This window comes from Haliotis cracherodii, unplaced genomic scaffold (assembly GCF_022045235.1).
Source record: "Haliotis cracherodii isolate W230 unplaced genomic scaffold, xgHalCrac1.p SCAF_15, whole genome shotgun sequence".
NCBI classification, from domain to species: Eukaryota; Metazoa; Mollusca; class Gastropoda; order Lepetellida; family Haliotidae; genus Haliotis; species Haliotis cracherodii.
The window spans coordinates 8,983,967-9,002,313 of NW_027266270.1; the positions used below are offsets into that span (position 1 = coordinate 8,983,967).

Sequence of the window (18,347 nt, forward strand, 5' to 3'; positions counted from 1 at the left end):
TTGAAGTTGGTTGTTTCTCCATGCCAGTTGACTTCTACATCCTACGCTAACTTGCTGTTTCAAATGTCAGGAGACACGTCAAAACAAGTTCTGAAATTCTAACTCACCAACATGAAACAAACAAGGTTCCATCATCAACCCAAGAAGCATCCACGTCAACAGCAACACCCCCAAACGCTGTGGTAATAATAAATTATGTTTACGTTCCCGAAAAGAATATCAAACTGAACAAGTGTCAAAGGCACTTAACGATCCTGTGAAACTCGACAAGTATGGGGTCCTGGAGAATATGGATACGATGTATCCCCACACATGATCATACAAGTGAACACTCTCCCAAAAAGAAAGTTAGAAGTATAGTCTCGGGATGCAATACACTTATTAATACAAGAGCATAAGCATTCTGTCTCCAAGAGACGTATCTTAAGCCTTGTTTATATCCATCCATTTACACTGACTTGGTTGATGCATTTATTTTTGTTTTTTGTTGTTGTTTAACTTCGCGTGATATGACGACAGTCTGTAAATAGTCGAGTCTGTACCAGACAACACAGTGATTGACATGCATCAACCAAATGTAACTCCATAGGTGCAGCCTAGTTCGGCAAGGGTTAAAACTGGACTTTACCCGTGAAGATCCGGGGTAGAATAGGTCTTCAGCAACCCATGCTTGCTCAAAAGGTGACACTGCTTGTCGTAAGAGGCGACTAACGGGATCGGATGGTCAGGCTCGCTGACTTGGTTGATGCATGTCATCGATCCCAATTGCGTGGAGACCCGTGAAGACTCCGGGGTAGAATAGGTCTTCGGAAACGCATGCTTGCCGTAAAAGTTGACTCTGCTTGTCGTTAAAGGCGACTAACGGGGTCGGTTGGTCAGGCTCGCTGACTTGGTTGATGCATGTCATCGATCCCAATTGCGTGGATCGATGCTCATATCAATCCCTGGACTGTCTGGTCCAGACTCGATTATTTACAAACCGCGGCGTTTAGCTGGAATATTGCTGAATGCGGCGTGAAACAACAAACCAACCAAAACCAATGTGACGTACAGTGAAATCTTTTTATGGTTGTATACTAGTTTTAAATAATATTCTGTGATCTTCTAGTTATTTTGTAGTCCTTTGTTGACAGGGTTTTATTGTTTACATGTATCTATTATGTTTAACTTTTGTTAGTCACGATATGGCGGAAATACTGCCGATGTGACTATAAAGTTTAACTCAGTCACTCATTGAATGCTCTCGCTCGCCCATTGCGTTCATCTGCGTTGCCCAGCTAAATCTAAATCAACTCATTAGACACTTCTCACTCAAATATAACGTTGTCAAGTTTACATAATCAAGTTGTGAGCGTATGTTCGAATAAACAGAAATGACGTCAAGAGAGAACAATGTTTTGTCGTAAATAAACACGCGCTTTGTTCTTCATTGTCCCTTGCAATAAAGATGTAACATGGTTACATGTAATACGACCGTCGGGCTACCACAGCAAATACAATAATGCTGTAAATTAACATTCAGCTATGCGTACATTTAGAGTCGATAACAACTGTGTTAACGTGAATAAAACAAGTGCCATCTAGGGATACATAAAATCACGCTTAATGCAGTTGGAACAGGATTTCTCTTGGTCTTTTGTCAGTCAAGTATATATTCTGACGGTAAACGCCGAACTGAACACAATACTTGTGTATCTTCAAAGGTAGAATGCTTCATCTTATCAATTCCAGGATTCACAGAATATATCTTCTGTGTATATATATCGCCTTTGCTGGCGCCAACGAGAAGACCTGCTCTTCTTTAAGTCGCCTACCTGTGACAGAAAATTCGAAACTAAAGGGTGCCGTTATTGAAAGTTTTACCACAACAGGTCTTGCTAGCTGTGCAAAAGAATGTCTACTAAGAAGCATGTGCAGGTCCTACAACTTTCAGCTTGATGACGGAACATGCAAGCTCAGTAGTGAGGATGGCCCTACCACCGATGGATCAATTTCTATGGAGACGGTACCACGCTTTGTGTTCTCAGAGTCCAAAGCCTGGCCACAGGTGAGAGTAGCCCAAAGATTAGTAACTGTTTCATGCACACTAAAGTGTTTTTACACATATGCTCCTCGGAAACTCTATTTCTTCTGCAGGACAAACGTCTATTTATGGTGAAGAATTTACGAAATGTGTGATCTATTTCTCACCAAATAATACAAACACAACACTCAACTGTGGAAAGAAAAGCCTTTTACAATTTGGAAGTGTTTCGTTATGTATAAATAGGTGGTGAAACAACGATAAGACATATTCAGTGACTATATTACTATGTTTAGTGACGAACCTACGTCAACATTACACATATGTAAACACCAGAAGAGAACATGCTTAACCTAATCTCAAACACCTGGTGTTATCACTGATTTTCCGTGATTTATTCACAAAATTATCACCGTTATTTTATCTTTTATATCCAATGGCGTTGACAATATATAGTTCACAAAAATCAGTGTGTGTGCAAATGAAGACATTGGAAGAGAATCTCACCCAAATGTCTTTTGATATATAATATATCAACGAGTGTTGAACCAATATTATTAGGTTGAAGACAGTAATAAGAACTGTCTTTACGTGTAAAAAGTACTGTTACCAGTCCCTAGATTTTCGAAACGTTTCGTTTCCGGAGCACAACTCAGAAACCGTTAAATATTTTTTCATGACACTTTGCAGGTCTCATCAGGTACATGCTCCACTGGTGCCTTTTACTATTTAATTTTTTTGGAAATTTATATTTTTTTATTTTTCCAAGGCAATAAGTTGAACTTTTAGAAATTTATGAATTCATCTTATAAATGCCAAAAAATTCAACTTGATGCCCATTTAACCTGTTTGAGGAATCTTATAAGTCATAATAAAGTTTTTTTTGTGCCTACATTTAGTGTTTGTCATCATTTGGAGGTATCTCCAATAGTAGGGGAAACTGTGCATGCCTTCTACCAAGTTGTCAGTATGTGCCTCAATAATGGTTGAGGGTAAATTTCGTTTAGTGACTTCATTATCAAATCCATCATCCCTACTTCTGCATTGATTATGACAGAGATGAGTGTGCGATAAGATGGCATACTTCTCTATGAAACTTTTTACAGTTTTCAGCATATGTTGATATGAAGACTTTTGTGCTGTAGAGTTTTAGGATACACATTTATATAATATTGTCTTGTTTGTTTTATCACTTTATCATATCACTTGGTATGACCATATTGTTAAAAAGCCACAACATAAAATGTGTGTGGCACTCGTGGCAGCCTACTTCCTCGCAGTGAGTGCCGGTTATGACCATAGTCACATATCACAAACTAATACCATTTTAGGTTTCTTAACAAATATTCCATGTAGATATTTTTACGAGTCATAATGTGACTGGTAATGTTTTTTCGTTCTCCCGCCCTAATGAATTCAACATGAGTTTCAATGCTCGTGTGGGATAAAAATGTCGTCAAAAAGTAGCATATTTTGAACATTGTCCAAAATTCACTTTTCAATATATTTTCGCAGAAAACCTTTATTGAATGAAATGTACTGATCAATATAAAATAGACATTTTCACCACAATAACAGTTGAATTTTGCATTGGACCGATTATGTAATAGTAAATGTTATGTAAGTGTACATTTCCTGTTTTAAGTTACAAAATATAGATACTTGAAACCATTCAGACATTAAAATCATTGTACAGGATAGGGTCACCAGACAAATACTAGTAAATGACCCTCAGCAATGCTGTCAGACAAGCCAAAAGTCATCGAACTACGTTCAGTTAAAGATTTCACACATTTCCAATGTAGTTATTTCGCTCCTAAGCCAGATTTAAATTATATCAGACAAATCAGTTTATTAGGCCTACTTTAATTAAAAGGATAGAAAAGGACTACAATATATTCATGTTCGCTTTTACTTGTTGCGTGTTCCATGACAACTTTACAATTCCAAAATTATCTCCCTCTGTGAACGTAAATTAGTGTAATTAGGGATCTTGACAGATAAAAAATAACTAAATCATCTAAATACAAATAGCATGATATTCCATGTATAACGTATAATGTTGGTGTTACCTCTGTAAACTTAACTTTTGACATAAACACAGAAAACAAACAGTATTGTGAAACTGACCCAGATTACCTCACGTAACATCACATCTAAAATGTGAACGCCTGCTATTCAATCAAAGGTCTCGTAAAAGAATAACGTCCCTTACTTTCGTCCTGGACTTTGTGCCTTTTTTGGCACATTATTTCAATTCTATTAGCTATATTGTGGTAACACTACACTTATTGATTATAACATTTATTGGGTTTTTAAAATGTATTTGCATGGCAACCACATGCTATTTGTGTTCGGGTAGTCATCATAAGAACAAAACGTCTACAAGTTGGACATACTCTCTTCAAAAACAGAAACGCACGGGTAGTATGTTGTTCATTGAACCTGACTACACAAAAAATCCGGTATATAAATTAGATATATGTTATTGGAAAATGTTGGTGGCCTGATATTCCACAAAAGGTGCGTAAAAACGCAGACATTGTCGATTTGCAATGTCTTAAACTGCATTGTTTTCACACTTGTTCTAAAATGTCATGGAGGAAAACAGTAAGCATTATGCACGTGCAAGTTACTGCATTCGTAACTCCTGGTAGTGGCTATAAAAAGGCAAACATAAATTGTCATTCAATTGTCAACATTTTTCAAGTTCAAAAATGCCGAGACTCAGCGCTGCAGATCGGAACATCGCCATACTACGTATTCAAAGAGGGGAATCGCAGTCTTCTGTTGCACGCCACTTTAACATCCACCACAGCACCATTTGGTCCTTTTGGACCGATACATACAGTTCAATTCCACTACAGACCGTCCAAAAACCGTCTGACCAAGAGTTACCACCTCTGCACAGGATCGCTACATTCGACTGTTCCACCTACGTCTACGGTGACTGCAGGACGTATCCCAGGTTGGTGCCATACCTTACAGCCTTGGAATGTGAGAAACTGGAGACGAGTGTGGACAAGCGATGAATCACGATTTCGTCTTTACCGGTGAGACAACATGTTTTTCGTCGTCGGAATGAGCGTTTTGCCCCCCATTGTGTACGTGAATTCGACAATATCGGTGGCGGTAGTGTCATGGTGGTGGGGGACTATATCCTGCACCCACGAAGTCTGACTTGGTAGTGGTTAATGGAAATTTGACAGCAAATCGCTACATGAATCAAATTCTTTAACCTCGCATTCCAATCGCCAGACGGAGCTGTTTCAACAGGACAACGCCCCACCGAACACAGCTCGTGTCACGGTAGACCTCCATAATGCCAACATGAACGGCTTGCCCTGACCGTCGGGATCTCCACATCTCAACCCAATTGAACACCTCTGGGATAAACTCGATCGACGTATACGTCGACGTCAGGACACACCACAGACACCACTCCCACAACTGGCCAATGCGTTTCAAGTAGAATGGCACAGAATTCCGTAGAACAGATTTCGTACAATATATTCATGTTCGCTTTTACTTGTTGCGTGTTCCATGACAACTTTACAATTCCAAAATTATCTCCCTCTGTGAACGTAAATTAGTGTAATTAGGGATCTTGACAGATAAAAAATAACTAAATCATCTAAATACAAATAGCATGATATTCCATGTATAATGTATAATGTTGGTGTTACCTCTGTAAACTTAACTTTTGACATAAACACAGAAAACAAACAGTATTGTGAAACTGACCCAGATTACCTCACGTAACATCACATCTAAAATGTGAACGCCTGCTATTCAATCAAAGGTCTCGTAATAGAATAACGTCCCTTACTTTCGTCCTGGACTTTGTGCCTTTTTTGGCACATTATTTCAATTCTATTAGCTATATTGTGGTAACACTACACTTATTGATTATAACATTTATTGGGTTTTTAAAATGTATTTGCATGGCAACCACATGCTATTTGTGTTCGGGTAGTCATCATAAGAACAAAACGTCTACAAGTTGGACATACTCTCTTCAAAAACAGAAACGCACGGGTAGTATGTTGTTCATTGAACCTGACTACACAAAAAATCCGGTATATAAATTAGATATATGTTATTGGAAAATGTTGGTGGCCTGATATTCCACAAAAGGTGCGTAAAAACGCAGACATTGTCGATTTGCAATGTCTTAAACTGCATTGTTTTCACACTTGTTCTAAAATGTCATGGAGGAAAACAGTAAGCATTATGCACGTGCAAGTTACTGCATTCGTAACTCCTGGTAGTGGCTATAAAAAGGCAAACATAAATTGTCATTCAATTGTCAACATTTTTCAAGTTCAAAAATGCCGAGACTCAGCGCTGCAGATCGGAACATCGCCATACTACGTATTCAAAGAGGGGAATCGCAGTCTTCTGTTGCACGCCACTTTAACATCCACCACAGCACCATTTGGTCCTTTTGGACCGATACATACAGTTCAATTCCACTACAGACCGTCCAAAAACCGTCTGACCAAGAGTTACCACCTCTGCACAGGATCGCTACATTCGACTGTTCCACCTACGTCTACGGTGACTGCAGGACGTATCCCAGGTTGGTGCCATACCTTACAGCCTTGGAATGTGAGAAACTGGAGACGAGTGTGGACAAGCGATGAATCACGATTTCGTCTTTACCGGTGAGACAACATGTTTTTCGTCGTCGGAATGAGCGTTTTGCCCCCCATTGTGTACGTGAATTCGACAATATCGGTGGCGGTAGTGTCATGGTGGTGGGGGACTATATCCTGCACCCACGAAGTCTGACTTGGTAGTGGTTAATGGAAATTTGACAGCAAATCGCTACATGAATCAAATTCTTTAACCTCGCATTCCAATCGCCAGACGGAGCTGTTTCAACAGGACAACGCCCCACCGAACACAGCTCGTGTCACGGTAGACCTCCATAATGCCAACATGAACGGCTTGCCCTGACCGTCGGGATCTCCACATCTCAACCCAATTGAACACCTCTGGAATAAACTCGATCGACGTATACGTCGACGTCAGGACACACCACAGACACCACTCCCACAACTGGCCAATGCGTTACAAGTAGAATGGCACAGAATTCCGTAGAACAGATTTCGTACACTTATCCAGTCAGTGCCGAGGAGATGCAGAGCCGTGATTGCTGCCCGGGGCGGTCACACGAGATACTGAGTTCAGCGCAACCTTGTGGCCTTATGTGAACAGTTTTCAATGCTGTTGTACAAAGACAACATATGACTATCGAGCTCCAAAATTTCATATTTGTATCTATGATATTAAATTGAATATATCGACTTTATTAGGAACAAAAAAATTACTAAAAATCGAACTGTGCGGTTCTTTTTTTAAGTATATAGGATTGCACGGAATGGCACCCAAACTTCTCCATGTTGTTATCGCTAGCAGCTTGAAAATCCCCGCTTTTTCTATCTCTTAACACAAATGAGTTCTCTGTCAGAGTTACGATAGGTATCGAAGCTCTGTGCGATCTGCGACAGGTTTACGATAGTTTGAAAATTTATGTTATCTCAAACTTAAGATATCTTGTCTTTGAACGTAAGTTGTTGAGATTTATCTTAGCTAAGATCGTTTCGAAAATCTAGGCCCTGCTTATTACTGTTTACAAACTAAAAAATTTGGAAGAATGAGGTTGGATGATTAATACAATCTCATCCGAGTGTCTTTTGATATCAAATATATCAACACGAGTTGATGAAAGGAAACTTTAGGAAAACGAACCTGAGCGTCTGATGAAGAAACGTTTCCTTTTCTATATATTTGCACAGATAAAGTACTGATGTAGTCGTATTCAGTAACGGGTTTTTACATTTGAAAAACAGCTAAATATTCCACGTTGTGTTTTGTCTGATTCTGTTTCTAACTCCAGGGAATACTGGGTGGATGTAAAGACCACTCCTGTCCTAACAACACAATGTGTACTGAAACAGAGGAAGGCGGCCATGAGTGTATCCTTGCGTGTAGGTATACAGTTATTGACTTCAAAGTCTTATGAGGGCTTTCTTCCGACATTAACAATAAACAACATAAATAATGTTATCGTGGTATTATCTATGTACTTAAGTGTGCCCGTGGGAAATCCGGGGTAGAAACTCGATTATGTACAGTCAGTAAACTAACAGACAAACAAAAGCGTCTAAGTAATCAGTGTACGATGGTTATTTCGCTTGAATACAATCCATTGATTAAAGGTGTTATTCATGCAGCTTCTAAAAATGGTGACAAAGGAACTTAAATAACATTACAGAATCCTGAAGATCCGGGGTAGAATGGGTCTTCAGCAACCCATGCTTGTTGTAAAAGGCGACTACTATGCTTGTCGTAAGAGACGACTAACGGGATCAGGTGTGTCAGGCTCGCTGACTCGTTTGACGTGTCACCGTAACCCAATCGATGTTCATGATGTCAATCACTGGGTTGTCTTGTCCAGAATCAATTATGTACAGCCAGCCATCATGTATTAGCTGGAATATTGCTGTGTGCTGCCTTGAACAACAAACATCACAATAGTTACATTAAATGTGTATTTATACAGTTAAGTTGTGAATTAGCTTTACGTGTAGATGTTTTAGGCCCGTGAAGATCCGGGGTAGAATAGGCCTTCAGCATCCCATGCTTGCCGTAAAAGGCGACTATGCTTGTCGTAAGAGGCGAATAACGGGATCGGATAGTCAGGCTCGCTGACTTGGTTGATGCATGTCATCGATCCCAATTGCGTGGTTCGATGCGCATGTTGTTAATCACTGGATTTTCTGGTCCAGACCCGATTATTTACAGACCATAGTCATATAGCTGGATTATTGCTGAGTGCGGCGTTAAACAACTAACAAACAAACAAACGTGTAGATTTTATATTGGAAGGTTATGTGTTGCCATGAACATATTTCAGACTGCAGAGAGCCACCAACTGTTGAAAATGTCGCTCCTCTAATGATCAGACACTTCACTCCGATAAACCAGTCATTGGCATTGAAGTGCAAAGTTGGCTATGTGCCTTGCGGAAATATGACATGTAACCCGGATGGAACATGGACTACGATGACCTGCATGCGTAAGTTGGCTAAACAGGTTGAAACTTTAAAGTCAAAGAAATGATTGTAAATAAAGCCGCTCATGTTTCGTCAGTTTCGTTTGCGGATATCATAGCCTGATAAATTCATCGACGTTTGGCAAGGCAACGTCGATTTCACTTTAATTTAACGTCGATTTCAAATTTAATCAGAGTTTCTCATGACAAAAAGCCACCTCTCTTCTTAAGGCTTTGTAGGACATTTTAATAGTTAACTTCCACGTTAGTCATTACTATATGAACAAAGTCCAATGTGCCCCATGGCGGGGGAAGGGGTACGGCTGGCCCTGTCGTAAAAGGCGGGACGATTCCCTGTGCAGAGTTGCGTCCCTTGAGCAAGAAACTTATGATCGTGGGTTCGAATCCCAGTTCGTGCCTATTCTGTTTCTAGGTTTATCAGCACCATATACCCGTGCTCGCTGGTATCACCAAAGTGGAAAACCTGTAAGACCTGCATCACTTCGGGCTTTCCTCTCACATTAAGCTGACACGCCGCAATATAACTGGAATACTGTTAAAAGCGGCGTTAAACACAACTCGCTCACTCACTCACTGAAACATCTTGGACGCGACGTAAACCCATTTCACTTCACCTCACCATACTTCCGAATTTTTTTCACCTAAGTTACATGTTGTTGTCCAAGATACATTTTGGTTTGGCAGGTATACATATCGCTCTTGAGCAAGCTCATGATACTGCACCTGGTGTTGATAATATCCACTATCAGTCACTGATTTGCTGAATCATGTCTTGAGACATTTTTAGATATTTTTGACAAAATATGGACTGATCATCGATAATATAAGCTCCAAAAGGAAAAGAAAAACATAGATTTTAATCTGATAATGGTGAAGTATTTTCACTACATGAGCTATATACTGCTTTAGGGCAAGTTCATGATACAGCAGCAGGCGCTGATAACATTCATTAATATATTCAATGATAATTGGACATCAGGGACATTTCCCCCTTTGCCGCCGTCGTATAGCTGGAATATTGCTGAGTGCGGCGTTAAACAACAAACCAACCAACCAACTTTCCCTCTTTGGGGCATAATGTCATAAAGTCCATATACCAAAATCTGGCCCGGAACATACAGATCCCTAAAATGACCGTTCTCTAACCAGGGAACGACTGGCAAGTAATAGATTAGTTTGATATTTGGAAGCCAATAATCTTATTACCAATACCTGTGAAGATTCCGGGGTAGAATAGGTCTTCAGCAACCCATGCTTGCCATAAAAGGTGACTATGCTTGTCGTAAAAGCCGACTAACGGGATCGGGTGGTCAGGCTCGCTGACTTGGTTGAAGCGTGTCATCGATCCCCCAATTGCGCGGATCGATGCTCATGATATAAATCACTGGATTGTCTGGTCCAGACTCGATTATTTACAGACCGCCGTCATATATATAGCAGGAATATTGCTGAGTGCGCGCTTAAACAACAAACCAAACCAAATATTACCAATATTCATTGTGATTTCCAGAAAAAGAGACGTACTATTGGTAATTTAGTTCCATTATAAACCTTTGTTAAAATGCTATAGTAAACAAACAACAAGTATCTATTTTCTTTGATCTTGTTAAAGCATACGGATACTACCTGGAAGTAGGGCATTCTGCAGGATAACATGGGTTTGGTTTGAGAGGTCGTTTACCGCATTTTGTTTAAGTTTTTAACAAGTCCGAGTGGGTTCAACTCTGTCAGGACCCGTGAAGATTCCGGGGTGGAATAGGTATTCAGCAACCCATGCTTGCCATAAAAGGTGACTATGCTTGTCGTAAAAGGCGACTAACGGTATCGGGTGGTCAGGCTCGCTGACTTGGTTGAAGCGTGTCATCGATCCCCCAATTGCGCGGATCGATGCTCATGATATAAATCACTGGATTGTCTGGTCCAGACTCGATTATTTACAGACCGCCGTCATATATATAGCAGGAATATTGCTGAGTGCGCGCTTAAACAACAAACCAAACCAAATATTACCAATATTCATTGTGATTTCCAGAAAAAGAGACGTACTATTGGTAATTTAGTTCCATTATAATTTAGTTCCATTATAAACCTTTGTTAAAATGCTATAGTAAACAAACAACAAGTATCTATTTTCTTTGATCTTGTTAAAGCATACGGATACTACCTGGAAGCAGGGCATTCTGCAGGATAACATGGGTTTGGTTTGAGAGGTCGTTTACCGCATTTTGTTTAAGTTTTTAACAAGTCCGAGTGGGTTCAACTCTGTCAGGACCCGTGAAGATTCCGGGGTGGAATAGTTATTCAGCAACCCATGCTTGCCATAAAAGGTGACTATGCTTGTCGTAAAAGGCGACTAACGGTATCGGGTGGTCAGGCTCGCTGACTTGGTTGAAGCATGTAATCAATCCCAATCGCGTGGATCGATGCTCATGGTATTAATCACTGGACCGCCGTCATATAGCTTGAATATTGCTGAGTGCGGCGTTCAACAATAAAGCAACCAACCAACCAACCAATCAACTCTGTCAGAACATTACAATCAGGATCACTTTATTTAGTCTTTCAAACGTTCAGTAGATGGATCCATTTTCGTAGATGATTTAATTTGTTGTGTTGTAAAAATATGCACAGAGTAGAGAGGCAGTTACAAGTCAGTCTCAACGATCATAAATGGTGCTGTGAAGATCGGGGGTAGAATAGGTCTTCAGCATGCTTGCCGTAAATGGCGACTATGCTTGTCGTAAGAGGCGACGAACGGGATCGGGTGGTCTTGGTTGATGCATATCAAATTATCCCAATTGCGTGAATCGATGCTCATGATGTCAATCACTGGATTGTCTGGTCCAGACTCGAACATTTACAGACCGCGCCATAAAGCTGAAATATTGCTGAGTGCGGCGTTGAACAACGAACCAAACCAAATCATAAATCCTCGAAAACTGGCTTAAAAGTACAAACGTCAGTGTTTGTTTAGTCTCTGACGCCTCACGGCAATAATCCTATTGTCATGCGCTGACGGCCTGGAATCAAACAAGACATAATGTATTGTCGATTGCAAACAATTGTGTCCGAGAAAAAGAATTGTATGCCTTGACGCGCAGCCAACAATATTCTCACACACAACTCCCATTACCGCCTCCAGAATATTAAATGGTTGGGCTCTTAACTGAAAATGAATAAACCACATGGGAAGACATCGAAGGTCATGTTCATTTGTTTTTCGGAAGTTCACATGAAGTGAAACAGTAACAACTCACTTGTCGTTTCAGCCGTGTCGACTTGTACCGAGGTACGGCAACTTAGTTCCACGTACACTGACGGAGAATACTGGCTGTACCCACGACAACTGAGTGGAGTTCGAGTCAAGGTGTACTGCCATGCAATGAATAGTACACCTTCAGAGTACATCTCGCTCCCTACACCTTATTTCATGGATTCCCCAAGGGTAAAAAATTTCTTCTGCAACGGAGAGTCCCCATCAGATAGTCCTCTTCTCGGATATTACGTCTTTTCAAAGTTTGGCTTGAACATTGAGGTGAGACACAAGCTTTAATCATGTGCAGTAGAATTGGCAATAAATGTATTGTTAAATTATCCTGATCATTTACCCGGCCATGTGACCCGTGACGATCCGGGTTAGAAGAGATCTACAGCAACCCATGCTTGCCTTACATGCGCATATATACGCTTGTCGTAAGAGACGACGAACGTGATTTGCTTGTTACATGTCATCGTATCCCAAATGCGTGGATCGATGCTCATGATGTCATTCAGTGGGTTGTCTTGTCCAGAACCGATTATTTACAGCCCGCCGTCATTTAGCTAGAGTGAGTGTGGTTATTACGCCACTAACAGCAATACTCTGGCAATATCACTGCGCGGGACACCAGAAATTGCATCACTTCGGGCTTTCCTCCCACATTAAGCAGACACGCCATGATATAACTGGCATTCTGTTAAAAGCGGCGTTAAACCCATCTCACTCAGGTCTTAGACGTTTACCACTTCGGTGAATCCCACGAGCACGGGTATGGTGCTGACAAACCTAGAAACATAATCGGGGCGAACCGGGATTCGAACCCACAATCATGGGCTTCTGGCGCGCCCAAGGGACGCAACTCTACACAGCGAATCGCGGCGCCTTAGACGACTGGGCCACCCGTGCCCCAAAATCCCTTAAAGAGGCATTAGTTTGATGGTCTTGTGATAGTTTCCAGTCAAAGTGGCTGGTTTCACACTTCGACATTTTGACAGATTTGACATATATACAATGTCAAATACAATTTGAGGTCACAGATAAACGGCAAGTCTTGGATCAAAACTTATTTGGTTTAGCAGTCAGCAAATATTCCACCCAATCATAGGATTCTGGCGTGCCGAAGGGACGCAACTCGCGGCGCCTTACACGACTGGGCCACCCGTGCCACCACCCCCCCCCCCCCCCCCCCGTATTGAAATAATGTAAACGACGTTTATAAGAAACTGAGCACTTATTTAAGTTCGTTTAAGACGAAGGTCTTTGTAAGCATATATACACCACGTTTACAGCAAATGGGCGGATACAACAAAAGTTCGTTGTAAGCGTGTTCGTTATAAACGTAGTTGACATTCATTTCACAGACTATGGAGATTGAGAAGAGCGATCGTGTCTTCTACAACATGACAAGCACGGTAAATATTAAAGTGGGTGAAGTCAGGGACTGCTACACCCAACCAGAAAGTTCGTGTAGCCCAAAAGGTCGGGGTGTGATGGACCTAAGAGGCACTGGGCTGGCTCTAAACGAGACAGTAAGTTTTCTTAAATCAAGAGTTTGTAGCTTCCGATTATTGACAGTACTTTCATATCTGAGGATGGAATAGATCTTCAGCAACATACGCGTGCAGCAAGAGGCAACTATGCTTGTCGTAAGAGGCGACTAACGGGATCGGGTCAGGGGTCAGGCTCGTGTTGATGCATGTCATTGTTTCCCTATTACGCAGATGATGTCAATCACTAGATTGTATGGTCCTGACTCGATTATTTACAGACCGTCGTTATAAAGCTGGAATATTGCTTGGTGCGGGCTTAAACAACAAACAAACAAACAAATTGTATACAGCTTGAACCGTTTCAACATTTAAACGGATTAATCGACACATCAGGACAACAAAATGAACATGTTCAGGATAAAACATTCCAACAAAAAATAATATCATTTAGTCGGAATAGTACAGTTGAAGATTTCTTATGATAATGGAAGTTGTTTTGTCGCATTTACATATTTGAAAGTAAATACACTTTTGTAAATATAAATCGTCAATAACCAGTCTCAGATAAAACCGATTCAAGATTAAGATTACAATAGCGGGGGAAATTATTTTGAGTGTCACCAGGTGTTCACGAAACGTGACGCCACGGTGATGCCATATTTGTTCCTTGTAGTTGACGTTTCTTGAACTTATTCTTTCAGGTAAAATGGTTTCATTATAGAGTGGAACCTATAGTGACAAGGTCCTCAAATAACCAGTTGATAGAGGTTCGGTGTGGAGCATGGTGCGGCGGATGCGAAATAAGAGTTCCTGCTCTCCTCTCAGTGGTGGATTCAGATGGTTAGTATACCATTATTAGAAGTGACATATAAGTAAGCAGCCTTACAGTTATGTCACAGAAGCCTAAAAACGAGTCGTGACAAGCCCGTGACTGAAAGCACAAACAACGAAACGCCATCGGGCAACAGTGACAAAACGTTCACAAACAACCTGACCTGACCACCCTGTTTAGTCAGCACTTATGGGATACTCGGGCAAAGTAAAAGAATCCTAGTGGCACAAAACCAACAACAGTCATGGGTGCAGTCGTTTGTTGTGAAGATTCCGGGGTAAAATAGGTCTTCAGCAACCCATGCTTGTCGTAAATGGCGACTAACGGGATCGGGTGGTCAGGCTCGCTGACTTGGTTGATGCACGGTCATCAATCCCAATCGCATGGATCGATGCTCGTGATGTCAATCACTGGATTGTCTGGTCCAGACTCTGGTAGTAACAGATAACATGTGAATCAGCGAGGGAGCCAACATTTAATATTGTTGAAGTTCACCTCTTTGGGGATTCAGGATTAGACTTGGACACAAGAAATACAAGAGCTTCACGGATGAGGTGACAGTAGTCGTACCACAACGGTGCAAAATTGTTGAAAATACTGTCAGTAGTTTTGTTCTTGTACAAGAGTTGTAACAGTTTAAGGCAGCAATAGATAACAGTATCAGTATGGAGAGCATCATATATTGGTGTGGTTGGGAACGGGGTTGTTGCAGGCAGAATATGTTTTTGGTCACCACTTCAAGACACGTACATTATCTCAGACAGGAGCCTCAGATTGTTCAGTTATTGTTCAGAACAGGTTTCCAGGGCCCTGCTCCACAAGGCGATCTTTGCGCTACGTTTGTCTTAAATCTTTCTGAAAGTATGGGAGTTACTATCGACTGAGCGCTAAGATCGCTTTGTGGAACAGGGCCCACGTCGTCAGTATGTTTTGTGTAGAACATGAACACAGAATCCTCCCAGAACATCAATTTGATCGGTTCTGAAGTTCACATTGTGACATAGCCCTTGTAAGCTTTGTATAACTTGAATAATGACTGCCATGACAACTGCAGTAGACAGAAACAGTAGCAAATAAATCAATAACTTTTGACTGTGACTGTGAAGAGAATGATTACAAGGTGAATCAGTACAGAGTAGTAAGTAAGACAACGGTATAGTTATCCCATTGCCGACTATATGGATCAGGTGGTCCGGCTTGGTGACACGGTTGAATGTATGTCATTGTAACACGACTGCATGGGACATTGCTCAAATAAATAATGTGCTTTTCCAGTCTTCACTATTGTGTACAAGCTGCTGCCATGGCTCTGTTGGTTGGTTGGTTGGTTTGTTATTTAACGTCGCACTCAGCAATATTCCAGCTATATGATGGCGGTCTGTAAATAATCGAGTCTGGAACAGACAATCCAGTGATTGACATCATGAGCATCGATCCACGCAATTCTTTGTTTGTTGTTTACCGCCGCACTCAGCAATATTCCAGCTATATGACGGCGGTCTGTAAATAAACGAGTCTGGACTAGACAATCCAGTGATTGATATCATGAGCTTCGATCCACGCAATTGGGATCGATGACATGCAATAACCACTTCAGCGAGCCTGACCACACGATCCCGTCAGTCGCCTTTTACGACAAGCTGTAGAATTGTGTGATGTTAAACAAAAATACAACAAACAAGTTAGCAGCGATTGAGATTTGTGCAAAGAAAAACAGAAATAGTGATGACATAATGATTGTTCCTTTTGTTTTATTTCCCCGCCACGAAATCCGTCCTTCCATTCTTCAATCCGTCCATCCGCTTTTCAATGAGGACACATTTCCTCAAACACTGTCTTGTCCTGATCTCAAATCAGTTTAAAAATGTTGCCTTAAATACATGTTTACAGAGTTATGAGCCCTGCTCAATGATTTTCAATTGACTGCGTGAAATTGGCACAAGTGTTCTCAGAAACAACTGAAGTTACATGAATGAAAGTTTGTATGCTTATCTGAGAGATACTTACCAAGAATATTGTCGAAAGGTGGTGTCGTAGGCTATTGTTTCACACAGGGATGGCCTATTATCCATGTTGTTTTACTTAGTGTACAGTGACTGCAATTGGGACACGCTTTCTTAGAAACTACTGAAATTACATGAATTTTGTGTGTATTAATTTCAAATTTAATCAGTTTCTCAAGAAGCCGCCTGGGTGCATATCTCTTCTTAAGGCTTTGTAGGACATTTTAATAGTTAACTTCCACGTTAGTCATTACTATATGAACAAAGGCTAATGTGCCCCATGGCCGGGGAAGGGGTACGGGTGGCCCAGTCGTAAAAGGCGTGACGATTCCCTTTGCAGAGTTGCATCCCTTGAACAAGAAACTTATGATCGTGGGTTCGCGACTATTATGTTCCTAGGTTTATCAGCACCATATACCTGTGCTCGCTGGGAAAACCTGTAAGACCTGCATCACTTCGGGCTTTCCTCCAACATTGAGCTGACACGCCTTGATATAACTGGAATATTGTTCAAAGCAGTGTTAAACCCAACTTACTCACTCATGGCGGTGATAGTGATAACGCTGTTGGTTTCACAAACCATGAAAAGGAAAGATCCCAGTTTTGACAAATTGTGTGGATTAATGTCAAAGCAGCAATCCATTTACTAATAGGATCTTACTTTACTCTTATTGTTTTTGCAGCTCCCCTGGAAACCACGGCTATTATCCCATCGTGTGGTGTTTAAGTGACAGAAAGCCGCGTGCATATATGCCGTCCAGGAATCACAGTTAAGAAGAGTAAGCAACCCCATAGAAATGGGGTGTTTGAAGGTTTTATCCGAATAAAACCGCCACCGCAGCACTTTGTTTTTGAAACGCCCTTTGAACATCCCAGTGATATCATGAAACACCCTCGTGCGACGTTTAAGGTTGATCTCGTTTTATTCGTGTGGATTGGATACCCGTGTCCTCGCTGAGGGCACATTCTAATTTGTTTTTATGAATAAACATTAACGAGACGTTTGCGAGATTGGCTTTTTATGAAACCAAACAATTGTGTCACACACATCAAATTCGCTTTATATTCCATATCAGTTTTTCATAAAGTACTACAGACTATAAATATATACTTGAGCAGTCTCTATTTCCTATCTACGACTATAGATCGGGGTCCCAATCAGCTTGCTGCACACAACAACCTTCTCGAATTTCAATTTGATTTGACATAAATGGATCAGCATTGCAAAATGAAGACTGATGTCGAGACTTTTAACTGTTTCCGAAAGTGTTTGTTTATGTACACGACGTCTGCACGATCAGATCACACGCAATAAACTTTAAGCATACGAAAACTAGGTTGGTTATCTTTTTTTTATTCTGATGGTAACCTTAACCGTCATTAGAAGCTGCCACTGACACGATATGCAAGCAGACTGGAGGTTGTTGATGTCCACTTCTTCAGTATAAGGTAAAACTGTGAACATAGACTTTCTTGTCAAACACTATGATTTCCCTTTTCCAAACTGGTACAGATAGAATGTAAATTCAGCTGGAAAATCAACGAAGCCGAGCCACGTTGATACCGAGGGGACCGACTGTAGGTCCAAGATTCAAAGAGCGCCATTGACTTTCAATGATTCTTGCAGTTGTTCTAGTAATAAATATTAACTTCAAT

At 40.9% G+C, this 18,347-nt stretch overlaps 1 protein-coding gene across 1 annotated transcript; it reads left to right on the plus strand.

The window, feature by feature from the left end:
- The first annotated feature begins 1,699 nt into the window (after positions 1 to 1,699).
- LOC139461782 (uncharacterized) lies at positions 1,700 to 17,561 on the plus strand. The gene is made up of 7 exons (XM_071243240.1): positions 1,700 to 2,047; positions 7,929 to 8,019; positions 8,949 to 9,110; positions 12,377 to 12,642; positions 13,728 to 13,895; positions 14,558 to 14,696; positions 17,375 to 17,561. Exons 1-7 carry the CDS (start codon positions 1,709 to 1,711, stop codon positions 17,416 to 17,418), a joined length of 1,209 nt encoding a protein of 402 aa, XP_071099341.1. The 5' UTR covers positions 1,700 to 1,708; the 3' UTR covers positions 17,419 to 17,561.
- The last annotated feature ends 786 nt before the right edge of the window (positions 17,562 to 18,347 follow it).